Genomic DNA, 25,199 nt, shown 5'->3' on the forward strand with positions numbered 1-25,199 from the left:
TCTGCAAATGAGCGATGCTTCGTCAGTGTGCATCGCTAGCTACGTCGCCGTATCTCGAGACCTGCCTTGTGGTGGCGCTCGGTCTGCGATCACACAGTGGCGACACGCGGGTCCGACATGTACTAATGGACCGCGGCCGATTTAAAGCTACCACCTAGCAAGTGTGGTGTCTGGCGGTGACACCACAAGAGCACTTACCTTTTTAGAGAAATGTTTCAGCTTTAGTCATCAATCTTCCCAAAACGGAGATAAGGGTGACACTCACACACAGCACTACGTCAGCGTGATCAACCACATATGTGGCCCCTTCTCCCACCCTTTTGTCGAAAACCCTGAGACATAGCCGCGGTACGACGAAGGAAGAGGGTTTGGACAGCCGAGGAGAAAGGAAGAAAATGACGACGACGGAGCAAGAGAGAGAAAGAAGGAGAGAGGAGGTCACAAAACCTACATAAACGCCGCTTCTCTCGGTCGTTAAGTGAAGACCGTCGGCCACTGCGTGTTCAGTGGTGAAGGTAATGCCGGAAATATGGTATTTTCAGCACAGTCTTGGCAATGTGGACCTCGGAATATTGAATTCGCTAACGGTTTCAGAAACGGCATGTCCCAAGCGTCTAGCTCCAACTACCATTCCGCGTTCAGAGTCCCGTCGTGCGGCCATAATCACGGTGGAAACCTTTTCACGTGGATCATCTGCTCACAAATGACAGCTCCGCTAATGCACTGCCCTTTCAAAACTTGTGTGCGCGATGCCACTGCTTTCTGCGTGTGTGCGTATCAGTATCCGATGACTTTGGTCACCCCATTGTAAAGTGCCTGTATCAATATCTTTGGTGACTCATAAGCAGATTTTGTCAATAGTTTTCATCTTTATTTTGTAAGAAAGTAAGTTTCGTTTCATATGTCCCTCGCTTTACCACCACAGTACTAAGAATTGTCCTCTATCCCACCCCCACCCCTTCCCCTTTAGAGCAAGGATAGAATTTTAATTGGTGCCCTCTGCCTGAACCAATGGGATAAACTAAGAATGTTGTATGATTATTGGCACTGACCTGGTCTCATCTCCTTGAATGACCAAGTGTACAGAAACCATTCAAATCTGAGGTGAACGGCGACAGAAAACTTTCGTCGTCTTTAGGACAGCAGATAACTGCGCAAAATACGATAAAAATTTTATACCTGAAGTATGTCACTCCTTGTTGAAACACTCCTTGTTAGGTATGTACTAAAACAGTGTAGAACGAATTGAAGTAAAACTTAAACCCTTGCGTATCACTCCGCAGCTGCGCACAGGAATGTTAATAAGAGATAGGGAAACAATATAGGTTCTTTCATCTCAAATGAAATCAGGAAGAACATAGCCCCCTTCTGTAACTTGCCTCCACAAGCGCGCGCGCGCGCACGCACACACACACACACACACACACACACACACACACACACACACACACTTTTGATAAGCAGAGAAAAGTACTGAAGTAGGATGTAGCAAATAATTCCAAACTACGTGTAACTCATCATTTCTATTTGTAGAGTCCAACTACAAAAGTACATAAAAAGTACATGACATATTTACAATAAAATAGTTTCAATATTAAGCAGAACTATATAAGAAAAAAAATGGACTTATAATTCGTTACGTTACATATTATGTATGTTCATTAGTGAACGAGCAATGGACGTTGTCAAACAGACATCCATCATGGAATTAGAATTGTATGGTGAGGAGACAAGTTTAATATTTTCGCGAGATTACTTTGAGTGTAAAAATCTGTATACATTCAGCATACCGAATAGAGATATTTCTTAGTCAGCGATACATTCGCTTTATAGATATCAGAAGCAGCGAAAAATTTACAAGCAGTAGGAGAAGTTTCAACGATAGTGAATAAGGTAAATAGAGAATTTATAAAAAAGAGATGCATAAATCCTTTCACTTGCAAAATAAAATCACAAAAGATACGTATAGAGAAACGAAGCACAAAATCAGCGATTGAATAGAAACCTAGGATCAAACATAGAATAAAGAATGTTGTGGATCTTGGACTGTGGCTACATTTCAAAAAAGGGTAGTTGACGGAGAAAGGAGAACTAGAGTGATTTAGTCTTTTTTGTGGTATAAAATTGCTGAATTAGGTTAGTTAAGAAGTAGGATTCAGGAGAAGTGAAAGAAGAAGTTTTTTTAATCATTTACACGAAAGGTAAAAGTTTTGATATCAACGGGATCATTATAAACAGTAACATAGGAAACATTAGAGATCAGTGTTAAAGAAAAAAGTGAGAATGCACATTAATGTCAAGAGTGTGTTATAATATCAAGGATACAACATGAAATACAAGAATGAGGTTTTGAGGACATGTAATGTCAAGAATGTGTTATTATGTCACGGATACAACATGAAATTTAACAATGAGATTCACGTGAAATTAGTCGAAGGATACGGCCCAGAGTTTCTTTAAACAACTCTCAAAGGCTTGTGCGGTACTTTATCAAGCGAATAAAAAGCCAAGGCCTTTTTTCTTTCAGACGTATTATGAAATCGTAGACTGTGTCGACAACTGTCCAAGGAGCATCAATCGTCGAGTTCGTTGAGAGACTGCTTGGCGAGCGGGTCGGCGCACGTGGCTGAGTCCGGACTGCACAGCAGCCCCGGCGCGCATGCGCAGACGACGCTGTACACGTCGACCAGTTGGACGACGCTCCCGTCCAGGTAGCTGACGGACATGTTGCGCGGTTGGCTGATAGGGCTGCACGGGTCGCCGACCTCGCCGCGGATCTGGCACGAGGGGATGCTGAAGCGCGCAGTGCCTGCGACAGAAAAGCGAGCCCTGTGGAGGAACGGCCGGGTGAAATGTCAGTCCGTCAAGGCGGGTGGAGACGACCTCAGCAGCATTTCTACAGAGTTGCATTTATTTTTGAAGGCAGAGTTGGGAGGGAAAGGGGGGGGGGGGGTGAGGTTCGTCATGCTTCTGAGGTGTTTCACGTGGCACGCCACGATTTCTGGTATTGTATTCAGTGCGAGACAAATGGTCTCCCGCTAGCAACTGACGAAAATTACAAGGCCGTTCTACAACTCAAATGGTTCAAATGGCTCTGAGCACTATGCGACTTAACTTCTGAGGTCATCAGTCGCCTAGAACATAGAACTAATTAAACCTAACTAACCTAGGGACATCACACACATCCATGCCCGAGGCAGGATTCGAACCTGCGACCGTAGCGGTCGCTCGGCTCCAGACTGTAGCGCCTAGAACCGCACGGTCACTCCAGCCGGCTGTTCTACAACTACTGTGGTTATATGTTTCCATGGGAATCTTACTTTACACTACACACCACGTATGAGGAAGTTCATCTGTGATTATGTATGTGTACATAGAGGAGTGTTGAATGTCCACAACTACTTGTGAAAATATCTGACTTGGTTCTTCTGGTCGTGTCTTCTCGGCTCTGATAAAGCTAATCTAAAATTCAGTTGTATTCGACCGCGACTCGGACACAAGCACTTTTCAGCCTGAGGTGAGGTAGCAAGGAATATGTAGGGTGCGTGTATACAGTTCGTCGACTAGTGGTTCAAATGGCTCTGAGCGCAATGGGACTTAACATCTGAGGTCATCAGTCCCCTAGAACTTAGAACTACTTAAACCTAACTAACCTAAGGACATCACACACATCCATGCCCGAGGCAGGATTCGAACTTGCGGCCGTAGCGCCTAGAACCGCTCGGCCACTCCGGCCGGCGTCGACTAGTGGATAAGATGTGTCAAAAACTGTGTTGTACGAGGGTAGTTCAATAAGTAATGCAACACATTTTTTTTCTGAAACAGGGGTTGTTTTATTCAGCATTGAAATACACCAGGTTATTCCACAATCTTTTAGCTACACAACACTATTTTTCAACGTAATCTCCATTCAATGCTACGGCCTTAAGCCACCTTGAAATGAGGGCCTGTATGCCTGCACGGTACCATTCCACTGGTCGATGTCGGAGCCAACGTCGTACTGCATCAATAACTTCTTCATCATCCGCGTAGTGCCTCCCACGGATTGCGTCCTTCATTGGGCCAAACATATGGAAATCCAACGGTGCGAGATCGGGGCTGTAGGGTGCATGAGGAAGAACAGCCCACTGAAGTTTTGTGAGCTCCTCTTGGGTGCGAAGACTTGTGTGAGGTCTTGCGTTGTCATGAAGAAGGAGAAGTTCGTTCAGATTTTTGTGCCTACGAACACGCTGAAGTCGTTTCTTCAATTTCTGAAGAGTAGCACAATACACTTCAGAGTTGATCGTTTGACCATGGGGAAGGACATCGAACAGAATAACCCCTTCAGCGTCCCAGAAGACTGTAACCATGACTTTACCGGCTGAGGGTATGGCTTTAAACTTTTTCTTGGTAGGGGAGTGGGTGTGGCGCCACTCCATTGATTGCCGTTTTGTTTCAGGTTCGAAGTGATGAAACCATGTTTCATCGCCTGTAACAATCTTTGACGAGAAATTGTCACCCTCAGCCACGTGACGAGCAAGCAATTCCGCGCAGATGGTTCTCCTTTGCTCTTTATGGTGTTCGGTTAGACAACGAGGGACCCAGTGGGAACAAACCTTTGAATATCCCAACTGATGAACAATTGTGACAGCACTACCAACAGAGATGTCAAGTTGAGCACTGAGTTGTTTGATGGTGATCCGTCGATCATCTCGAACGAGTGTGTTCGCACGCTCCGCCATTGCAGGAGTCACAGCTGCGCACGGCCGGCCCGCACGCGGGAGCTCAGACAGTCTTGCTTGACCTTGCAGCGATGATGACACACGCTTTGCCCAACGACTCACCGTGCTTTTGTCCACTGCCAGATCACCGTAGACATTCTGCAAGCGCCTATGAATATCTGAGATGCCCTGGTTTTCCGCCAAAAGAAACTCGATCACTGCCCGTTGTTTGCAACGCACATCCGTTACAGACGCCATTTTAACAGCTTCGTACAGCGCTGCCACCTGTCGGAAGTCAATGAAACTATACGAGACGAAGCGGGAATGTTTGAAAATATTCCACAAGAAATTTCCGGTTTTTTCAACCAAAATTGGCCGAGAAAAAAAATGTGTTGCATTACTTATTGAACTGCCCTCGTAATTAAGTGGAAGTTCAAGTCGGATATTATTGTCTTCCACATGAAATGGGTAAGCAGTTATGGGTCCTGTCTCTCATCCAGCTAATTGTCGATCCTTCCGATTTGACAAGCCAATGTATGTAATGCCGTAATATTGATTATATAATGAGGACACGAACGCACATCTTTTATAAATCATCTCTTCTCAAAAAGAGTACCACAGGTTCCTAAAACCTTTATTGTAACTTCGGTGATTATTCTGTCCATTTACGAATTCCTTTCTACACTTCCATAAATCAATGTAAGATGGTGCATGTGTAACAACTACCGATAACTGCAGTGCCCAGCATTGCCCGGGATGTTTAATATCTGTTACACAAGGTGATTGGCCCTGTGCCTTCTTGATATTAACTGGTGTTTGAGCCGTGTATCGACTCGTGCTACACCTTGTGTTTAGATTCCATTGGTTTTCCTTTTCTTCCCCTGACATGTTTGTTTGATATGTTGTCTGTCATGAAGTGGCTGCTTTGTTGTCTTTTCCCTCTGCTATCGATATCTGCGTTTTTGCTTCCGGGAAACTGCTACGGAGGAAGTGAGATCTTTGACCGGTTGTAACCTCGTGTGGTGGCGCGGAAGTAGGGGGTTGCGCGCAAAGAGAGTGTGGTGGACATGGTAGGGCAGTGTGGCTCTCCAGCGCGAAGCAGGCGTGGTCGGTTGTACCGAGTCGCCACGTGATGTATGTCGGTTGTGTGTAACGAGCGGGTCGAGTTGACGGAAGAGCTCCCCGCGTGTCGATTGTATACAGAATCGCCCCACGAGCAGTTGCTGTTCATTTCGCCTTGGTGGGACGTTAACAAGCTTCTTTAAATCCTCCGTTTCAACACTGGAGTTCAAAAGGAGACACGTAACATGAAGGAGCGGTCACTACCCGTCAACGTTGCAGAGAAGACGTGAACTGCGGTGACAGCGTGTTGTCGCGTGATCGTTGCGTGTTGGGTACGCTGGCGACGCGTGCGCGGTCGGATGTGTGGATCCTTGCCATCGGAGGTCGTGTACTGCCTGTTCGAGCATAATCGCAAGTTAAGTTCGTGGGGGGTTTAATCATTAAGTAATAATTTTGTGTAACCAGCGTCTCTTCTGCCTTGTGGCCTCCGGCGCCCGGGTTTCCTGTCCCTGGCACCGGTGTAATTGAAGACAGTGATCTTTCCTCCTCCTCTCGTTACTGTCCGATGGGAGGTGTAGTTTTGGCAGTTTAATTGTTTCGCTATTCTGTCGTGGGTTATGAGTAAATTCATGCTTCTTGTTGGTTGATCATGTGGTCGCTCATTCAGGACTGTGTGGCGTAACGTTTCCTTGCTAAAGGTTAGCTCTAATTCTGTCAGCAAGTTAAGCTATCTTATAACAAGTTTTCGCTGGCTAAAAATCGGTGCAGTGACCAGCCTGAGAGTGGCAATTGTGTTTACGGGCGTATTTAAATTGGTCAGTATTCTGTCTAGCCTGAGCATCCCTGAGTGGGTGATTTGTGGCCGTCTTATACGGTCCGTCATATCTGTTATGTTCTAATTATATTCCAGGACACATTTGTTTAAAATTTTTTTAAATTCCTCCAAGTTTGTAAATTCCTTTTATTGCCATTAATCGTGTGTTTGCTGAGACCTGTTTAATTTTTTTAATGGCGGTGGTGGTAGCTTCACTACCTCACCGTATTTTATTAACAAAGTTTTGTATTTATTTTAGTAGCCTGTTTACTAATGTTCTTTAAATTTTTTAAAATTGTTGTATTGCTATAAATTATTTTGATTGGCGTTAGCGGCGTGTTTTAAAAGGTAGTTTATTGCCGTACTACTAGCTTCTGTGTTGTTTTAATTTTTTTAAAACTGTTGTATTGCTATAAATTACTTGATTGCCGTTAGCGGCGTGTTTTAAAATGTTATTTATTGCCGTAACTTGTTTTTAAATTTTTTTATTGTTGTATTGCTATAAATTACTTGATTGCCGTTAGCGGCGTGTTTAAAAGGCTGTTTATTGCCGTATTGCTAGTTTCTGTAAGATATGAATAAAAGATTTGTGAAAATCTCAACTCGACAGTAAACTACTAGAAATTTGGCCCCGTTTCCCAACTTGTGGTGTGGCTTGTAGTAACCGTAACCACATAGAGGAGTTTAAAAGTTTATTATCTGTAAGCATACAGTATCTATCGTTGTTTATCATCAGAGGTGGCTACAGACGCCTGCTCAAAAATCACCATGGAGCCCAGGTAACCGAAGCCAATACACATTACCACAACTGATGGAAAAAATGCGTCACAGTTCTAATCACACTTCGAAACTGTCGTGAAAAACCCATTGGTCACAATGAACGAGTCATAATGCAACACACGTAATGGGGAAAATCATCGTTCTTAAGACTGCAGAGGGGGCGGTAGTTGAACGTGCGTTCTCCTCTATGTACAACCACAAACTGCCGAAAATCGAGGCCCTCTCACCTCCCCCATGTCCTCCCCCACTCCGTGCCTCCATCCACCTACAGGGAGGACACAGGCGTTTTTAAACGGCCAGCTGTTCCGCCAAACGCCTCCCAGCAGGTGCTGTCCGCTGTCCGTACTAGGCTTTCCGCCCTATGCCGTTTTTCTGAGCCCCCACTGTCACTCCTCTGCGCAGGCTAGCCTCACCAAGGCCCTCCGCCATCTTCCGCAGTATGCGGCATGCCTTGGCGTGATGGTTTTAGTCAGCACAGAAGGAAATTTTAGCATACCCACACTGCCCCTCCAGAGAATGCTTGAGATGGCTTTTTCAAAGTCAGCTGCTTGTAAAGCAGGAAGCCTTCCGCCTAAAGCAACCGCAGCCACACACTGCAGTGTCTTCAGTACAATGCGCTCTAGCAAGCATGCTGCTGGGTGGTTAGTGTTATTGACGCTGACAAAAGCAGCACATACCATAGAGCACGACGCCGGCATCCCTCAGAACAAACCCTTGATAATGAGGGCTATCCTGACGGCGGGCTGTATGTCTAAAGGGGCAGCCACGGTCTCTTAAGGAACTCGGCCAACACACCGTTCTGAGCACTGGACTGTAACATTTGTATTTACCATCAATGCGACTCGTATAATAAAGCAACCATCAAAAAAGGAAAATACAATCGTGATGATAATAAATGTCCACTTTCCACAAAAATAGGCACATTCCTTTTTCTTTTAGGTCTATAAGCAAAATAAGTATAGTTTTTACGTTCGACTGCAGGATACAATTCGCAACTCATTATTTTGTGATGTCCAACGAAGTGCACCGCCAACAATCACAAACGATCAGCAGAGACATGTCCACCCTGCGTAAAATTAGTAAAAAAGCTTCAACTACTTTGCTGCGAAAATTACCGATCACCGCAGACTGTCCTTATTATCCCGAAACAGTCATAGGAGTAAAGCAAAAGCGAGAATTTAAACTCTAAAGAAAACAAAAGATCTATATTGAGCAATTTCTTTCAGCTTGATGAACAAATTACATGACCTCAGAGCACCTCTTGTGTCCAGTGTCTGTAAATAAACTGTCATGCACGTGTGTATTACAAACATTTCAGACACATGAAATAACATTAGCGAATACAATCGTTCATACCATTGGCTCACATCTTGGAAAAAAAACAGAGTCATTTTATGTTCGACAACAAGAAGCTATAAGTCAAGAGGACATAGCTGTTATGTACACTACAGCCGGTCCCATTTTGCCAGTGCGATGCTATATCATGCTAGCATTTACGAAACAAATGATGAGAGTCCATCTCGCCCTGTGTAGGTGGGAGATTGAAATTTCGTTAAAAGATATCACCGCAGTGAAAAAAAAGAAAAAAAGAAATAATTGTCAAGAATCATTCCGTGGTGCCCTAGTCATCTCCTCTACCCACCAGGCAGCACGTTGTTGGTATCAATTTGATAGGCTATAGTTAAATTGATCATGAGAGTCAGTTTGCATGACGAGTAATTTTCTTTTTTCAGTAGTCAGATTACACTCACCAGGTAGGTGAAATGGGAATCCGTGGAGGGAAGACAATGTTCTTTTCGAGGAACACTATTGAGAACTGACCTATGTATCTGGCCACAGAGGGATTCTACACCTCACATCATACATTTCGCGTAAAGATCGCGCCATTAAAAACAAGACCGTAGTGACTATGTTATGCATAAAGAGCGGTCTTGAGTCTACAGACATGCACACGAGGCACTGATAGCGTTAAGCTTTCTGTTAGAACAGCTGCCTGTGATTTGGAATCAAGTCTGTCCATTCTACCACATACTTGCATTGGATCCTGTAGAGACGTCTTCTAATGATTACAGCCACTGGAGCCGCGCGGGACTAGCCGAGCGGTCTGAGGCGCTGCAGTCATGGACTGTGCGGCTGATTCCGGCGGAGGTTCGAGTCCTCCCTCGGGAATGGGTGTGTGTGTTTGTCCTTAGGATAATTTAGGTTAAGTAGTGTGTAAGATTAGGGAGTGATGACTTTAGCATTTAAGTCCCATAAGATTTTACACACATTTGAACATTTTTAAGCCGGCCGGGGTGGCCGAGTGGTTCTAGGCGCTACAGTCTGGAACCGCGCGACCGCTATGGTCGCAGGTTCGAAACCTGCCACGGGCATGGATGTGTGTGATGTCCTTAGGTTAGTTAGGTTTAAGTAGTTCTAAGTTCTGGGGACTTATGACCTCAGAAGTTAAGTCCCATAGTGCTCAGAGACATTTGAACCATTTGAACAGCCACTGGTGAATCATATTGGTGCCAATCTCATATCTGGAAATGAGTCACCTTTTTCGAATCTATCTGCTAAGTATCCCATACAGCAAGAACTCCAGCGCTGTTTTTTGGACAGTCCCTCTGCATCTTGTAACTGCTCCTCAGTCTCTGCCCCACCCTCCCTGCAGCTTCGTCCATGTGATCGTCCCAATTTAAGTCGGACCTGAATGGAAGTCGAAGAGTGCTATATCTAGGAGATTCTGCATCTCGTGGAGAAACAGGACGAGCTGAGTTAATTTGACAGGAGCACGTTTTCACCACTCGGTGGAAATGGGAACATGTAGTCGTAGCTCCGCCAACCTTGTACATTCTGTAAAAATGGCTCTGAGCACTATGGGACTTAACATCTGAGATCATCAGTCCCCTTGAACTTAGAACTACGCAAACCCAACTAACATAAGGACATCACACACATCCTTGCCTGAGGCAGGATTCGAACCTGCGACCGTGGCGGTCACGCGGTTCCGGACTGAAGCGCCTAGTACATTCTGTAAGGCCAGTGGTAAACGAAGCTTTCCCCTGCAGCACAGGGTAGTCAAAAAGATAGTTTGAGCGTCTACAGCGGTGTCTCTTGTTGGGAGAACTAGGAAGACTCCACGACTCTAGGACGAGGATTTTGCTACTACATTGCAACACATCTCCAAATTACATACAGATACTGCAGTTCGAAGGAGATCTGCATCTCTTAGGGTGCATTCATGTTTATCACCTAAACATTCTCTCCTACCTTGATATTTTGTACCATCCAACTGAGGAAACCTACTATCTATAAAAACTCAGCTAACGTCGTCCGTTAGAGAACTCGATAAGACATTACTATGTCCCTGTCCTCTGATATATCTGAAACAAATACAGTCTGCTTTCCGGCATTGACCATATGTGGCGATCCTATTAAATATATAGGTATTGGTTCATTGGAACAGGTGGCTTCTTGATCGAACTTGCTTCCACAGACCGTGTAAAGCCTCATCATCTGTACTGTAGGAGGACAGTATGCAATAGACTATCAATTTCATGAGAGGGTTCCTGTATTGCTCCTTCATAAGCAGTTTAATACATTGTTTTTGTTGTTTGTAACACATCCAATCAGTGTACACCGCCAAATGCTTTGTTTTTTCTACCTTGACTTACAGGCCCATGTCAGCTGCTGCTAAACCGACATTAATACATTTCGATCCTTTGACTTTCACAGAAAGCTGAACATCGCATGATGTAAACTATACAGCTACCACAACACATACTGGTAGAAATAAATCACAGAGGCGATGTTTCTCATTGATAAAAATGTGGAAGATATCGCAACATATGGAACCTGGAAGAGTTTGCGGTATTGTAGAGCGCTTCCAACAGCTATTCGAAGGTGATGACCTGTACAGTTAATCTTATCTTCCCCATCGACAGGGTAGCGGACGTCTCGGTGGGATCTCGAATATCATTGTTCCTTCATTTTGCAGTCATGTACATGATTACTGTTCTGGTGTTGACCTTCGCTGGAAGGTGCTGTTCGCAACATGCGTGAGGTAGTGCAAATAAAAAGGGGTACTTTTACCTTGTTGGTGAAAAAGTAAAAATAAAAGCATGAGAAGGGCATCGTAGCATATGGAAATAGGACGAGTCTGCAGTATTGAGGAACGCTTTCAAAAAAACTGAATGAAGGTGATTGCCTCTACATTTAATCCCATGCTCCACAGCGACAAGTAACAGATATCCAGTGTTCCGCCAAGGCTCTTTCCATCTCAATCGAGTGGTGTCAGTCATTCATTATGGAGTAATCAACAGCGTAGCCAGTGGACAGTCGGGATGGGAGAGACACCACTGATATGAGACGATGTACTGTAATACACACTGCAGTTGATGGCGAGATAAATTTTAGCAATTTTACCTGTGGTTCCGTAATTTCAACTTAAGTCAATGACATCGCTAAATCACCACTCCACTACTCTGCAAGTACCTTATACTAGATTGTGAATGCAGCTAGATGACTGTGCAGTACATCCAGTCGACCATATACACCAAAGTATATCAGACAGTGACCTACATATTTCCAGCACATCGATCATAGTGCAGAGTTTACGATTACGACTGGTCATTTTTCCCTGCGTGGATGGACGCCACAGTCTATCGTCGCATTCGTAGGATAAAATCGGAGATTGACAGGTTCCTCCAACATTGTCCTTGACCGATCCTTCCTGCAACACTAATCTTACCCATGACACCCATCCGAAAGCACAAGATCTCCACAGATGCGAGCGTGTCGAGGAGGGTAGCACCTTGTAACGGTGTATAGTAGACATGAAAGTGCTGCGTTGCTATAACAGACGGTTTATACATGACGTCTACATCTACGTTTATACTCCGCAAGCCACGCAACGGTGTGTGGCAGAGGGTACTTTACGTGCCACTGCCATTACCTCCCTTTCCTGTTCCAGTCGCGTATGGTTCGCGGGAAGAACGACTGCCGGAAAGCCTCCGTGCGCGCTCGAGTCTCTCTAATTTTGCATTCGTGATCTCCTTGGGAGGTATAAGTAGGGGGGAAGCAATATATTCGATACCTCATCCAGAAACGCACTCTCTCGAAACCTGGACAGCAAGCTACACCGCGATGCAGAGCGCCTCTCTTGCAGAGTCTGCCACTTGAGTTTGCTAAACTTCTCCGTAACGCTATCACGCTTACCAAATAACCCTGTGACGAAACGCGCCGCTCTTCTTTGGATCTTCTTTATCTCCTCTGTCAACCCGACCTGGTACGGATCCCACACTGATTAGCAATACTGAAGTATAGGTCGAACGAGTGTTTTGTAAGCCACCTACTTTTTTGATTGACTACATTTTCTAAGGACTCTCCCAATGAACCTCAACCTGGCACCCGCCTTACCAACAATTAATTTTATATGATCATTCCACTTCAAATCGTTCCGCACGCATACTCCCAGACATTTTACAGAAGTAACTGCTACCAGTGTTTGTTCCGCTATCATATAATCATACAATAAAGGATCCTTCTTTCTATGTACTCGCAATACATTACATTTGTCTACGTTAAGGGTCAGTTGCCACTCCCTGCACCAAGAACCTATCCGCTGCAGATCTTCCTGCATTTCGCTGCAGTTTTCTAATGCTGCAACTTCTCTGTATACTACAGCATCATCCGCGAAAAGCCGCATGGAACTTGCGACACTATCTACTAGGTCATTTATATACAGGGTGTTACAAAAAGGTACGGCCAAACTTTCAGGAAACATTCCTCACACACAAATAAAGAAAAGATGTTATGTGGACATGTGTCCGGAAACGCATAATTTCCATGTTAGAGCTCATTTTAATTTCGTCAGTATGTTCTCCCACCTACGCTCAGTGGAGCACGTTATCATGATTTCATACGGGATACTCTACCTGTGCTGCTAGAACATGTGCCTTTACAAGTACGACACAACATGTGGTTCATGCACGATGGAGTTCCTGCACATTTCAGTCGATGTGTTAGTACGCTTCTCAATAACAGATTCGGTGACCGATGGATTGGTAGAGGCGGACCAATTCCATGGCCTGCACGCTCTCCTGACCTCAACCCTCTTGACTTTCATTTATGGGGGCATTTGAAAGCTCTTGTCTACGCAACCCCGGTACCAAATGTAGAGACTCTTCGTGCTCTTATTGTGGACGGCTGTGATACAATACGCCATTCTCCGGGGCTGCGTCAGCGCATCAGGGATTCCATACGACGGAGGGTGGATGCATGTATCCTCGATAACGGAAGACATTTTGATCATTTCCTCTAACAAAGTGTTTGAAGTCACGCTGGTACATTCTGTTGCTGTGTGTTTCCATTCCATGATTAATGTGATTTGAAGAGAAGTAATAAAATGCGCTCTAACATGGAAAGTAAGCGTTTCCGGACACATGTCCACATAACATATTTTCTTTCTTTGTGTGTGAGGAATGTTTCCTGAAAGTTTGGCCGTACCTTTTTGTAACACCCTGTATATTGTGAAAAGCAATGGTTCCATGACACTCCCCTGTGGCACGCCAGAGCTTACTTTAACGTCTGTAGAGGTTCAGACTTATGGAGTTTGAAACATTTCACGTATATCAACTGTGCAATCAAGTCTGAAGCATTATTCCACTGTCCAGAGTCAGTACCAGGAAGGTACCGGCATGAGAGAAATGATCGTAGAGCATAAACGCACACTCCGATGATTACACAGTTCTGCACCTAAAAATGCTATACTGTTAAAGCCATACGGTTTTCGAAATTATAGTCGTGCGAAACGCAACGCTCGTAATACAACATCAGACATACAACCACCCCGCAAGTATGTTACCCCAATTACTATGGTGACAAATTTTAAAATGGTAAAACTACTTCCTTCTACACTATTCTGGTGTCCTAGGAAGGCATCGTCAGTGTGTATCCACAGTTCGAGCTGCTTATAAATCAACTAGAACGAAGTCTAGAAACTGCTCCTACGAAATTAATGTATTTTATACGTCTTTTGAAGTCGGAAATGTACGTACCCTCAATAAAACATTCAATGTTAGTCGTGCATATCATTAGTAATAGTAGTAGTATCGATTTTGACGGATGCGGATATGTCTCTCTAGGAAATAGAGCGAAGAGAAACCGACTTGAATATTTTCGATAGCTGATACATTGAGGTACCACATACACGTTTCTGCAGGAAAATGCACACGAAGGAGAGCAACTTCTGACGAGGGAGTAAGCACCACGGTCAATAGACAAAGGAGATTTAACAGTCTTATTATTGTTTACAGTAGCTTCACCGAAGTTTTGGTATTATTCCTCTTGCACAAAGTCGTCCTGGTCTCATGTTAGATAGCTTTGATCATGTTTAGGATAATACAGCAAATTCATTGTAACACCACATCTCTCTAGTACACCCCCCTCACACTGTTAAAGGTGATATATATGACATCGATCCAATGTCCTGCAGAACACTCTAGGGAAAGATTTAAGTCCGACAAACGCAATGATTCTTCTGTTTAATACTTTAGGAATAACACTGTTTGTGTAAACCTGCCGTAATTCGGATATATATATATATATATATATATATATATATATATATATATATATATATATATATATATATATATATATTCGACTGCATGTGTGAGAACGCAGTTATGGATCGGGACGCATATGATTTGCCTTGTTTAATATGACGCCTCTGTGTAATACATATGTCGCCTTAGTTCGAGTGTGTGTTACGAAAACCCACGTAGTTTACAAGGGGAAGGGAGATAGTTAAAACTGAATGCAGCCAGAGCATAATTTTTAAGCTTTTCTTGGTCTTGAGTGACCAGGTACCCCCCAACCCTCCACAGTTCCCCGCATTTCGTGGTTCTTTTTTCTCTAATTTTATGTATTCTCAGTCAATTTAAGTAATTTTGCAAGTTTTTTTAGCAGTTTTAAATATTTCGTCTTATTTCCCTCAATTTTACGTATTTATCATCATTTTGTACTAATTGTACCAGGTTTTCCTCGATTTTTATGGATTTTATATCTTTTTCATGATTTTTTTAATATTTTACCGTAGGTATTGGTCATATTATAGGCATGTCCATGCGTTGTTTTACACTCCTGGAAATGGAAAAAAGAACACATTGACACCGGTGTGTCAGACCCACCATACTTGCTCCGGACACTGCGAGAGGGCTGTACAAGCAATGATCACACGCATGGCACAGCGGACACACCAGGAACCGCGGTGTTGGCCGTCGAATGGCGCTAGCTGCGCAGCATTTGTGCACCGCCGCCGTCAGTGTCAGCCAGTTTGCCGTGGCATACGGAGCTCCATCGCAGTCTTTAACACTGGTAGCATGCCGCGACAGCGTGGACGTGAACCGTATGTGCAGTTGACGGACTTTGAGCGAGGGCGTATAGTGGGCATGCGGGAGGCCGGGTGGACGTACCGCCGAATTGCTCAACACGTGGGGCGTGAGGTCTCCACAGTACATCGATGTTGTCGCCAGTGGTCGGCGGAAGGTGCACGTGCCCGTCGACCTGGGACCGGACCGCAGCGACGCACGGATGCACGCCAAGACCGTAGGATCCTACGCAGTGCCGTAGGGGACCGCACCGCCACTTCCCAGCAAATTAGGGACACTGTTGCTCCTGGGGTATCGGCGAGGACCATTCGCAACCGTCTCCATGAAGCTGGGCTACGGTCCCGCACACCGTTAGGCCGTCTTCCGCTCACGCCCCAACATCGTGCAGCCCGCCGCCAGTGGTGTCGCGACAGGCGTGAATGGAGGGACGAATGGAGACGTGTCGTCTTCAGCGATGAGAGTCGCTTCTGCCTTGGTGCCAATGATGGTCGTATGCGTGTTTGGCGCCGTGCAGGTGAGCGCCACAATCAGGACTGCAGACGACCGAGGCACACAGGGCCAACACCCGGCATCATGGTGTGGGGAGCGATCTCCTACACTGGCCGTACACCACTGGTGATCGTCGAGGGGACACTGAATAGTGCACGGTACATCCAAACCGCCATCGAACCCATCGTTCTACCATTCCTAGACCGGCAAGGGAACTTGCTGTTCCAACAGGACAATGCACGTCCGCATGTATCCCGTGCCACCCAACATGCTCTAGAAGGTGTAAGTCAACTACCCTGGCCAGGAAGATCTCCGGATCTGTCCCCCATTGAGCATGTTTGGGACTGGATGAAGCGTCGTCTCACGCGGTCTGCACGTCCAGCACGAACGCTGGTCCAACTGAGGCGCCAGGTGGAAATGGCATGGCAAGCCGTTCCACAGGACTACATCCAGCATCTCTACGATCGTCTCCATGGGAGAATAGCAGCCTGCATTGCTGCGAAAGGTGGATATACACTGTACTAGTGCCGACATTGTGCATGCTCTGTTGCCTGTGCTATGTGCCTGTGGTTCTGTCAGTGTGATCATGTGATGTATCTGACCCCAGGAATGTATCAATAAAGTTTCCCCTTGCTGGGACAATGAATTCACGGTGTTCTTATTTCAATTTCCAGGAGTGTATTTTATACGAGGATATTTGCCTGTCCTACACACATGCCATTTTAAAAAATCTAAGAATTCCCCTCTTCCTGATGATCTACATGCATGCATTTTGCGTAGAAAGGTCATGAAACATATAGTAACGCTCGCCTCATACCTTAATGAGACTCAGCCAGCGGTGCTGATTGGAACCTCGTAGCCTGGAAACAAATCAGTGTACTGCTATGGTGCATCAGAGAGCTTGTCTGCAGACTCACGTAGCCATGCACTTGATGGAAACTCAAAGTCTGTCACAGTTCTACTTGTTCATCTGACTTACACTCTACCGTGTAGGCATCTGGAACAGGGAGTTCACATGTGTGCAGAAGTGATTTCTGCTGCTGCTGCTTTGATATTCTTTTCCCCCGTAAGTAAGTGCTCTCATCGCTTACCATATGAGCTTCGCTACTTTTGGTTACATCACCCAACTCTGTTAGGCCCCCGCAACCACGCCAGGACATCTGAAAGCTGTAGGTTTCAGGTTCTTTTTATCCTAGTAATACGTTATTCGGTAGTTGACTGTGTGTCGACTGCACATAGAATCCTGGACCATGAGGAATTATCCTTCCCCATATTTACAGAGTGCACGCCCCCGGCTGCGTAATTTGTAAACGAGCAGTTAGCAAGTTATGCATTCGAACCACAACTGTCCACCACTGACAGCACTACACACATACACAGAGACTACGCATGCATATTACCAATCACGACGTCTCGATTTCAACCGCTTTTACGTTATTTTCGACAATGCTACAGCCTCGCAAATCGTTTCTGTATGGGATGTAAGCACATTGAAACATCCTGACAAAGAGCATAACATCTTTGATGCATTTCATCTTATCGATATTTCGTCACAATATTGTGCAACAATATGCAACTGCATTAAGATATGCTCTATCTATTGTATGTCGACCTGATGGCAACTCAGGCTCTTGACTCAGACATCGGTATCGACACAGCTTACAGCATGTTAAGTGGTGGCCTCAACTAAGACGGGCATCCACTCTATGGAGGCCCGCATCGCTTGTGCTAGAGTATTTCAGATAACCAAACAGCTGATGACATCGCCTGAACCAAAAGAGAAAACCTGCCATTGCCTGTGCAGTTAGATATATACTGGATCCCTACACTGAAGGACTTTGCTAATGTATACAGCTATTTGGACTTGGATCTCTGGACATACTGGTTAAACTATCTTGTTCAGTTTTGGGCTGTGCTGTGTGACATTACAGGCTGCAAGTCCGCTACGCAACTGCTTTAAAAAAGAGAGTATTTGGTTAAGCAACATGGCTGGCAAGTTGCCGTGTAGTGAGTGGTTGGGCAAGCTAGATGGGCAAGCGCTGATCAGCGTTCTGAGCCCTGCAGCGAGCTGTGGAAAGAGATGGGGTGGCTGTTTGGCTGTCTGGTGCTAGTGTGCTCACTATTTGGAAATCACGTGGCAGTTGGAATAAACTATACCTCCACGTGGTAAAGGACGCAAAGCAAAATGGCAAGGTTCTGAGTGTGCTAAAACTGTAGCATCGAATATTCACTAAAAACACAAAAACCAATTCCAAACGTGCTACGAAAAATCAACGAATGGTATTGAAATCCCAAAAATTACACCATGTACAGTCGTGGACAAAAATTATGCTGATCCGCACGGCTTTAAAATTTGCTACACAGAATAACAGGCAAGGCGACGAAGTGCTACCAACATACTATGAACAGGCGTGAAATTGAAAACCGTCCGAACTTTGTCAGACTGTTCTCAATCATGCGTAAGACAATATTAATGCTGATTAGTGTGTTAAACACAACACGTAAATATAAGATATAAATGAAAGAAGAAACGCTAATTAATATGAACTGTACTAATAAAAATGAATTTCAGCTTATCCAGATAACACAACTGTTTTAGTAAGACAAAATACCCCAGATCGTTACGAATTAGCAAAATATTATGCACATTCGGTCGCGAAACGATCTGTGTCAACGTTCAGACCAGTCATATTGGATTACTGTTGCTGACCTTCAATGAAAGTGTGCAAATTTAGCAATGTGTGAAGATTCACACGAAATTCAGTTAAAAATCATTCAGCACCACACTTAAGTCAATTCAATTATTGACAAGCGGAAAAAGTAGGCAGTAACAAGTATAAAATTCTACTAGAGTTTCATATTGACATCCACAGGGCGCCGTTACAGAATAAGGGTAGCAATAAAACGTATTGGGGGCGCGAGAATTTCTTAAAACTGCTTTACTAATAGTCTATCTGCCTCCATCGAGATTAGAACCGAAAACAAACCAGATCTCATATTAACAGACTCTTCCGTCGGTTCTTGGTAGAGCAACATTATAATAAATGAAAAGCACCAGTTTGCAGTAGCAAACACCTTTCACTACGCTAGCAGACAACCCAGGCAAACAGCCCTCTATTATTACCCCAGACATGATTAAGCCAGCAATTTCTCAATGAAAATGGTTAAATTATCTGCAGTTTGTGTTGCAAAGAGCTTTCTGGACTCAAAAACATGAATTTTCTACCTTTATGTCACCGCTTATGTGACAATCATTCGGGATGTTTATCTAAATAAAAAAAAATCATGTTTTTGAGTCCAGAAAGCTCTATGCAACACAAACTGCAGTAAACTGCAGAACATTTAACCATTTTCATTGCGAAATTGCTGACTTAATCATGTCTGGGGTAACAATAGAGGGCTGTTTGCCTGGGTTTTCTGCTAGCGTAGTGAAAGGTGTTTGCTACTGCAAACTGGCGCTTTTCATTTATTATAATGTTGCTCTACCAAGAAACGACGGAAGATTCTGTTAATATGAGATCTGGTTTGTTTTCGGTTCTAATCTCGATGGAGGCAGATAGAATATCAGTAAAGCAGTTTTAAGAAATTCTCGCGACCCCAATACGTTTTATTGCTACCCTTATTCTGTAACGGCGTCCTGTGGATGTCAATATGAAACTCTTGTAGAATTTTATACTTGTTACTGCCTACTTTTTCCGCTTGTCAATAATTGAATTGACTTAAGTGTGGTGCTGAATGATTTTTAACTGAATTTCGTGTGAATCTTCACACATTGCTAAATTTGCACACTTTCATGGAAGGTCAGCAACAGTAATCCAATATGACTGGTATGAACGTTGACACAGACCGTTTCGCGGCCGAATGTGCATAATATTTTGCTAATTCGTAACGATCTGGGGTATTTTGTCTTACTAAAACAGTTATGTTACCTGGATAAGCTGAAATTCATTTTTATTAGTACAGTTCATATTAATTAGCGTTTCGTCATTCATATATATCTTATATTTACGTGTTGTGTTTAACACACTAATCAGCATTAATATTGTCTTACACATGACTGAAAACAGTCTGACAAAGTTCGGGCGGTTTTCAATTTCACGCCTGTGCATAGTATGTTGGTAGCACTTCTTCGCCTTGCCTGTTATGCTGTGTAGCAGACTTTAAAGCTGTGCGGATCAGCATAATGAAAAGGCAAGGGGTCTCGCTCGTTTTGCCCACGACTGTACATAAAACAATTATTAACGAAGTTATTGACATTAATAGTGAAAATAGTCAATAAGATAAGAAAAGATGGTACACATATGCATGCCAACGGCCTTGCTGCAGTGGTAACATCGGTTCCCGTCAGATCACCGAAGTTAAGCGCTAGCGGGATTGGCCTGCACTTGGATGGGTGATAGTTGGGGTCTGCGAGCGCTGTTGGCAAGCGGGGTGCACTCAGCCCTTGTGAGGCCAAATGAGGAGCTACGTGACTGAGGAATAGCGGCCCCGGTCACCAAAACGACAACGGCCAGGAGAGTGGTGTGCTGACCACGAGCCACTGCATATCCGCATACAGTGACGCCTATCGGCTGAGAATGACAACGGCAGTCCATAGCTATCATTAGGCCTTCCCAAGCCTGTTGGGGCGGAATTTAGTTTTAGTACATATACACACAGTACCAAAGCCAGGATTTCCCTCCTTATGTACACTGAAGATTAGCGTCAGCATGAGTGATTTGTCGTACACTACTGGCCATTAAAATTGCTACACCAAGAAGAAATCCAGATGATAAACGGGTATTCATTGGACAAATATATTATACTAGAACTGACATGTGATTACATTTTCACGCAATTTGGGTTAATCGATCCTGAGAAATCCGTACCCAGAACAACCACCTCTGGCCTTAATAACGGCCTTGATACGCCTGGGAATTGAGTCAAACAGAGCTTGGATGGCGTGTACAGGTACAGCTGCCTATGCAGCTTCAACACGATACCACAGTTTATCAAGAGTAGTGACTGGCTTATTGTGACGAGCCAGTTGCTCGGCCACCATTGACCAGATGTTTTCAGTTGGTGAGAGATCTGGAGAATGTGCTGGCCAGGGCAGCAGTCGAACATTTTCTGTATTCAGAAAGGCCCGTACAGGACCTGCAACGTGCGGTCGTGCATTATGCTGCTGAAATGTAGGGTTTCACAGAGATCGAATGATAGGTAGAGCCACGGGTCGTAACACATCTGAAATGTAACGTCCACTGTTCAAAGTGCCGTCAATGCGAACAAGAGGTGTCCGAGACGTGTAACCAATGACATTTCATACCATCACGCCGGGTGATACGCCAGTATGGCGATGACGAATACACGCTTCCAGTGTGCGTTCACCGCGATGTCGCCAAACACGGATGCAACCATCATGATGCTGTAAACAGAACCTGGATTCACCCGAAAAAATGACGTTTTGCCATTCGTGCACCCAGGTTCCTCGAGTACACCATCACAGGCGCTCCTGTCAGTGATGCAGCGTCAAGGGTAACCGCACCATGGTCTCGAGCTGATAGTCCATGCTGTTGCAAACGTCGTCCAACTGTTCGTGCAGATGGTTGTTGTCTTGCAAACGTCCCCATCTGTTGACTCAGGGATAGAGACGTAGCTGCACGATCAGTTACCGCCATGCGATAAGATGCCTGTCATCTCGACCGCTAGTGATACGAGGCCGTTGGGATCCAGCACGGCGTTCCGTTTTACCCTCCTGAACCCACCGATTCCATATTCTGCTAACAGTCATTGGATCTCGACCAACACGAGCAGCAATGTCGCGATGCGATAAACCGCAATCGAGATAGGCTACAATCCGACCTTTATCAAAGTCGGCAAGGTGATGGTACGCATTTCTCCTCCTTACACGAGGCACCACAACAACTTTTCACCAGGCAACGCCGCTCAACTGCTGTTTGTGTATGGGAAATCGATTGGAAACTTTCCTCATGCCAGCACGTTGTAGGTGTCGCCACCGGCGCCAGTCTTGTGTGAATGCTCTGAAAAGCTAATCATTTGCATATCACAGCATCTTCTTCCTGTCGGTTAAATTTCGCGTCTGTAGCACGTCATCTTCGTTGTGTAGCAATTTTAATGGCCATTAGTGTATTATCAAATGGTTCAAATGGCTCTGAGCACTATGGGACTTAACTTCTGAGGTCATCAGTCCCCTAGAACTTAGAACTACTTAAACCTAACCAACCTAAGGACAACACATACACCCATGCCCGAGGCAGGATTCGAACCTGCGACCGTAGCGGTCGCGCGGTTCCAGACTGTAGCGCGCGTCGTATTATCCTAGAGAATGTGTTAAGTTAATGGTTGTAAGATGATCATACGTGTAACACAATAGTGGAGCAGTAAACTGGATAAAGATATGCTTAATTAGTTTTTCACCATTCCGTTTGTGGTTTATGATGCATAAAGTTAAAATAAAAGATGATCATTCAGCGATTTTGAGCATTTATTAATGTAACATCGGACGGCAAATTAACTACGTAGGTTGGAACTTAAATAGTGGCAACACTGCTGTGGAGACAGTATGCAATGGAATCTACTATTGTCACTGATTGCACACGTTGCTGACATACTTATCTTACCTCCGAGCAAATGGACTCGCCCGCCCCACGGCACCGGCGTGCACACAATCGAGGGAAAAACAGTCACTTGTAAGCGAGCGGTTAAACGTAACGGTGTCACTATGTTTTCGAAACAGGAACAAAGGAGTTGGATCACGACTGAATGTGCCAGAGGTCGTACAGCACGACAGTGTCATCAAGGTCTTCAAGAGGCGTGCGGGGAATCGGCTTTGCCTTACAGAACAGTGGCTGGCTGGGTAAAAGCCTTCAACGAAGGTCGGCAAACTGTAGCAGGTCGTCCTAGCGTCTCTGATGAAGAAGCGCATGCGACCAGCTTTGTGAAAGAAGCGGCGACACTTTCTGCGCAACCCACCCACCATACAGCGCAAGCTGTGGCTGCTCTGTTCGGTCTATGGGACTGGGAAGTACTGTACCGTCCACAATACTCCCCGGACTTAAGTCGTTGTGACTTTGATTTGATTCCGAAGATGAAGGAACCACTTCGTGGCATTCGCTTCAGAGCTGTTCCAGAGATTCGACAGGCAGTAGATCGCTCCATTCACACCATCAACAGAACAGGCTCTCCTAACAGAATACTACGCCCTCCACATCGCTGGCAACGCTGCTGACTGCTTTGAAGGACAGAAACAGGTGCAAGCATGTAGGTCTTTTGTATCGGTTGTGAAAAAATAGTTGCCACTATTTAAGTTCTAGCCCTCGTAAATATACGTATAATGTACGTCGTGAATTCATAAAACTTGTAATATCGATAATCGTTGCAATGGTGGTCCAGTTAGAAGTTGCTCCTTGACCTCTAGTAGAGCGCCACATGGCCAAGTCTTTAAATACGCTGGCAGAGCAGGTTGCGGGGTCTTTTGATGTTCATGTCGTGGCTTATAAGGTTGTTTGGTAAGGTTTGCGCTACAGGTAAATTGCCTGAGCTCAACTGTTGGTTGGAACTTTGAATTATTTCGATGTGTACGCATTCAGGACTTGCGAATATTTTGGTGTGTACCAGTTCGGGACTCAGAAATATTTTGAATCCCTTGCGTTAGTACAGCTATCAGTGAACTTTTAGTAAGATTAATTTATTATTGTATAAAGTCTGAACTTAAGCATTTAATTCAATTTAAGTGATTTGGTGGACAACTCAGAGCCTTTGGTTTACATTTCGTTACTGTCTGTGAATGCTCTTCTTGTTCTGCTGAGTCAATAATTTGATTTCTATGTTTCTGTACTGTGCTGAAATAACAGTCTGTGTGAGGCCACCATTCGAAGTAACTTCGTGTCTGGTTTCAATCAACTGATAGTGAACATCAGTTCTGTGGTTCTAGGCTTCCTAAGCGATCATACCTTTAATGTCAGCTTTATTTTATTAATCCATTCATTAACTTCTATTGTTAAAAATTTCACGTATTTGTCTTTACTAAATTAATGCATCTCGTGATAGATCGACGCTTCAGTAAGGACTTACAAGAGCAATGCATGACTCACCGTTTATCTAATGTTACGCGATCCCAGTAGCGTTGCAACTGGACATCGACGTGGCGTGGACAGGCTACGAACTCATTCTCTTGTTGTGCTGCGATTGTTCAGATTGGTTCAAATGGCTCTGAGCACTATGGGACTTAACTTCTTAGGTCATCAGTCCCATAGAACGCAGAACTAGTTAAACCTAACTAACCTAAGGACGTCACTAACATCCATGTCCGAGGCAGGATTCGCACCTGCGACCGTAGCGGTCGCTCGGTTCCAGACTGTAGCGCCTAGAACCGCACGGCCACCCCGACAGGCGCTGCGACTGATATTTCAGTGCGTGAATAAATCAGAGCTTTCGACAAAGCCCATGTCGAATACTTGAATACCTGATTATCCCTTTACCTAGCAAGTTTTCCCCTATATTTTTTCCCCTGTATTTCTTTCCTCATTTCTTATCATATTAGTCAACTTGATTCTTTTGTTGCGCCACAAACGATTCCGTACTTTTCTCTATTCAGCGATTCTGGACACCAAACATACCTTATCAGGTTCAGTGGCCTATCCTCTGTTGGTTCGGACGCTATCAGGTGACCCTAACATTGTGACTCCAGGGTCTGGACCTTAGGAGAAGGGTGGGAAACACATAATGCGACGATATGCTGCGACTATATTTACCGAGGACGCAGCACTCTGTCGTGCCACAGTCGTTGGAGCTGACGCAGTCGATGTAGCCTGGGATGACGACCTTCTTCACCAGACCTGCCGACGTCGCCAGGATCAGGGCGGCGCTGGCAGCCAGCAGCAGAGACAGGGATGCCTGATGCATCGTCCTGAAACACAACGCATCCCACGAGAGCTTATAAACGTGCGGGCAAGTAAACATATCTGGTGTCCGAGGATA

The 25,199-nt window shown here is 44.8% G+C and overlaps 1 protein-coding gene across 1 annotated transcript in view; it reads right to left on the reverse strand.

Annotated features, from left to right (window-relative positions):
* Positions 1 to 2,290: 2,290 nt before the first annotated feature.
* The window catches only part of LOC124619576 (astakine-like), a 106,483-nt gene continuing 83,574 nt past the window's right edge, over positions 2,291 to 25,199 (reverse strand). Inside the window, exons 2-3 of the mRNA XM_047146068.1 lie at positions 24,974 to 25,128; positions 2,291 to 2,809 (exon numbers count right to left, since the gene is read on the reverse strand). Of these exons, the coding sequence (XP_047002024.1) occupies positions 2,574 to 2,809; positions 24,974 to 25,124 (387 nt within the window). The 5' untranslated portion in view covers positions 25,125 to 25,128 and the 3' untranslated portion in view covers positions 2,291 to 2,573. The remainder of the gene's footprint in view (positions 2,810 to 24,973; positions 25,129 to 25,199) is intronic.

This window comes from Schistocerca americana, chromosome 6 (genome assembly GCF_021461395.2).
Source record: "Schistocerca americana isolate TAMUIC-IGC-003095 chromosome 6, iqSchAmer2.1, whole genome shotgun sequence".
Lineage (NCBI taxonomy): Eukaryota > Metazoa > Arthropoda > Insecta > Orthoptera > Acrididae > Schistocerca > Schistocerca americana.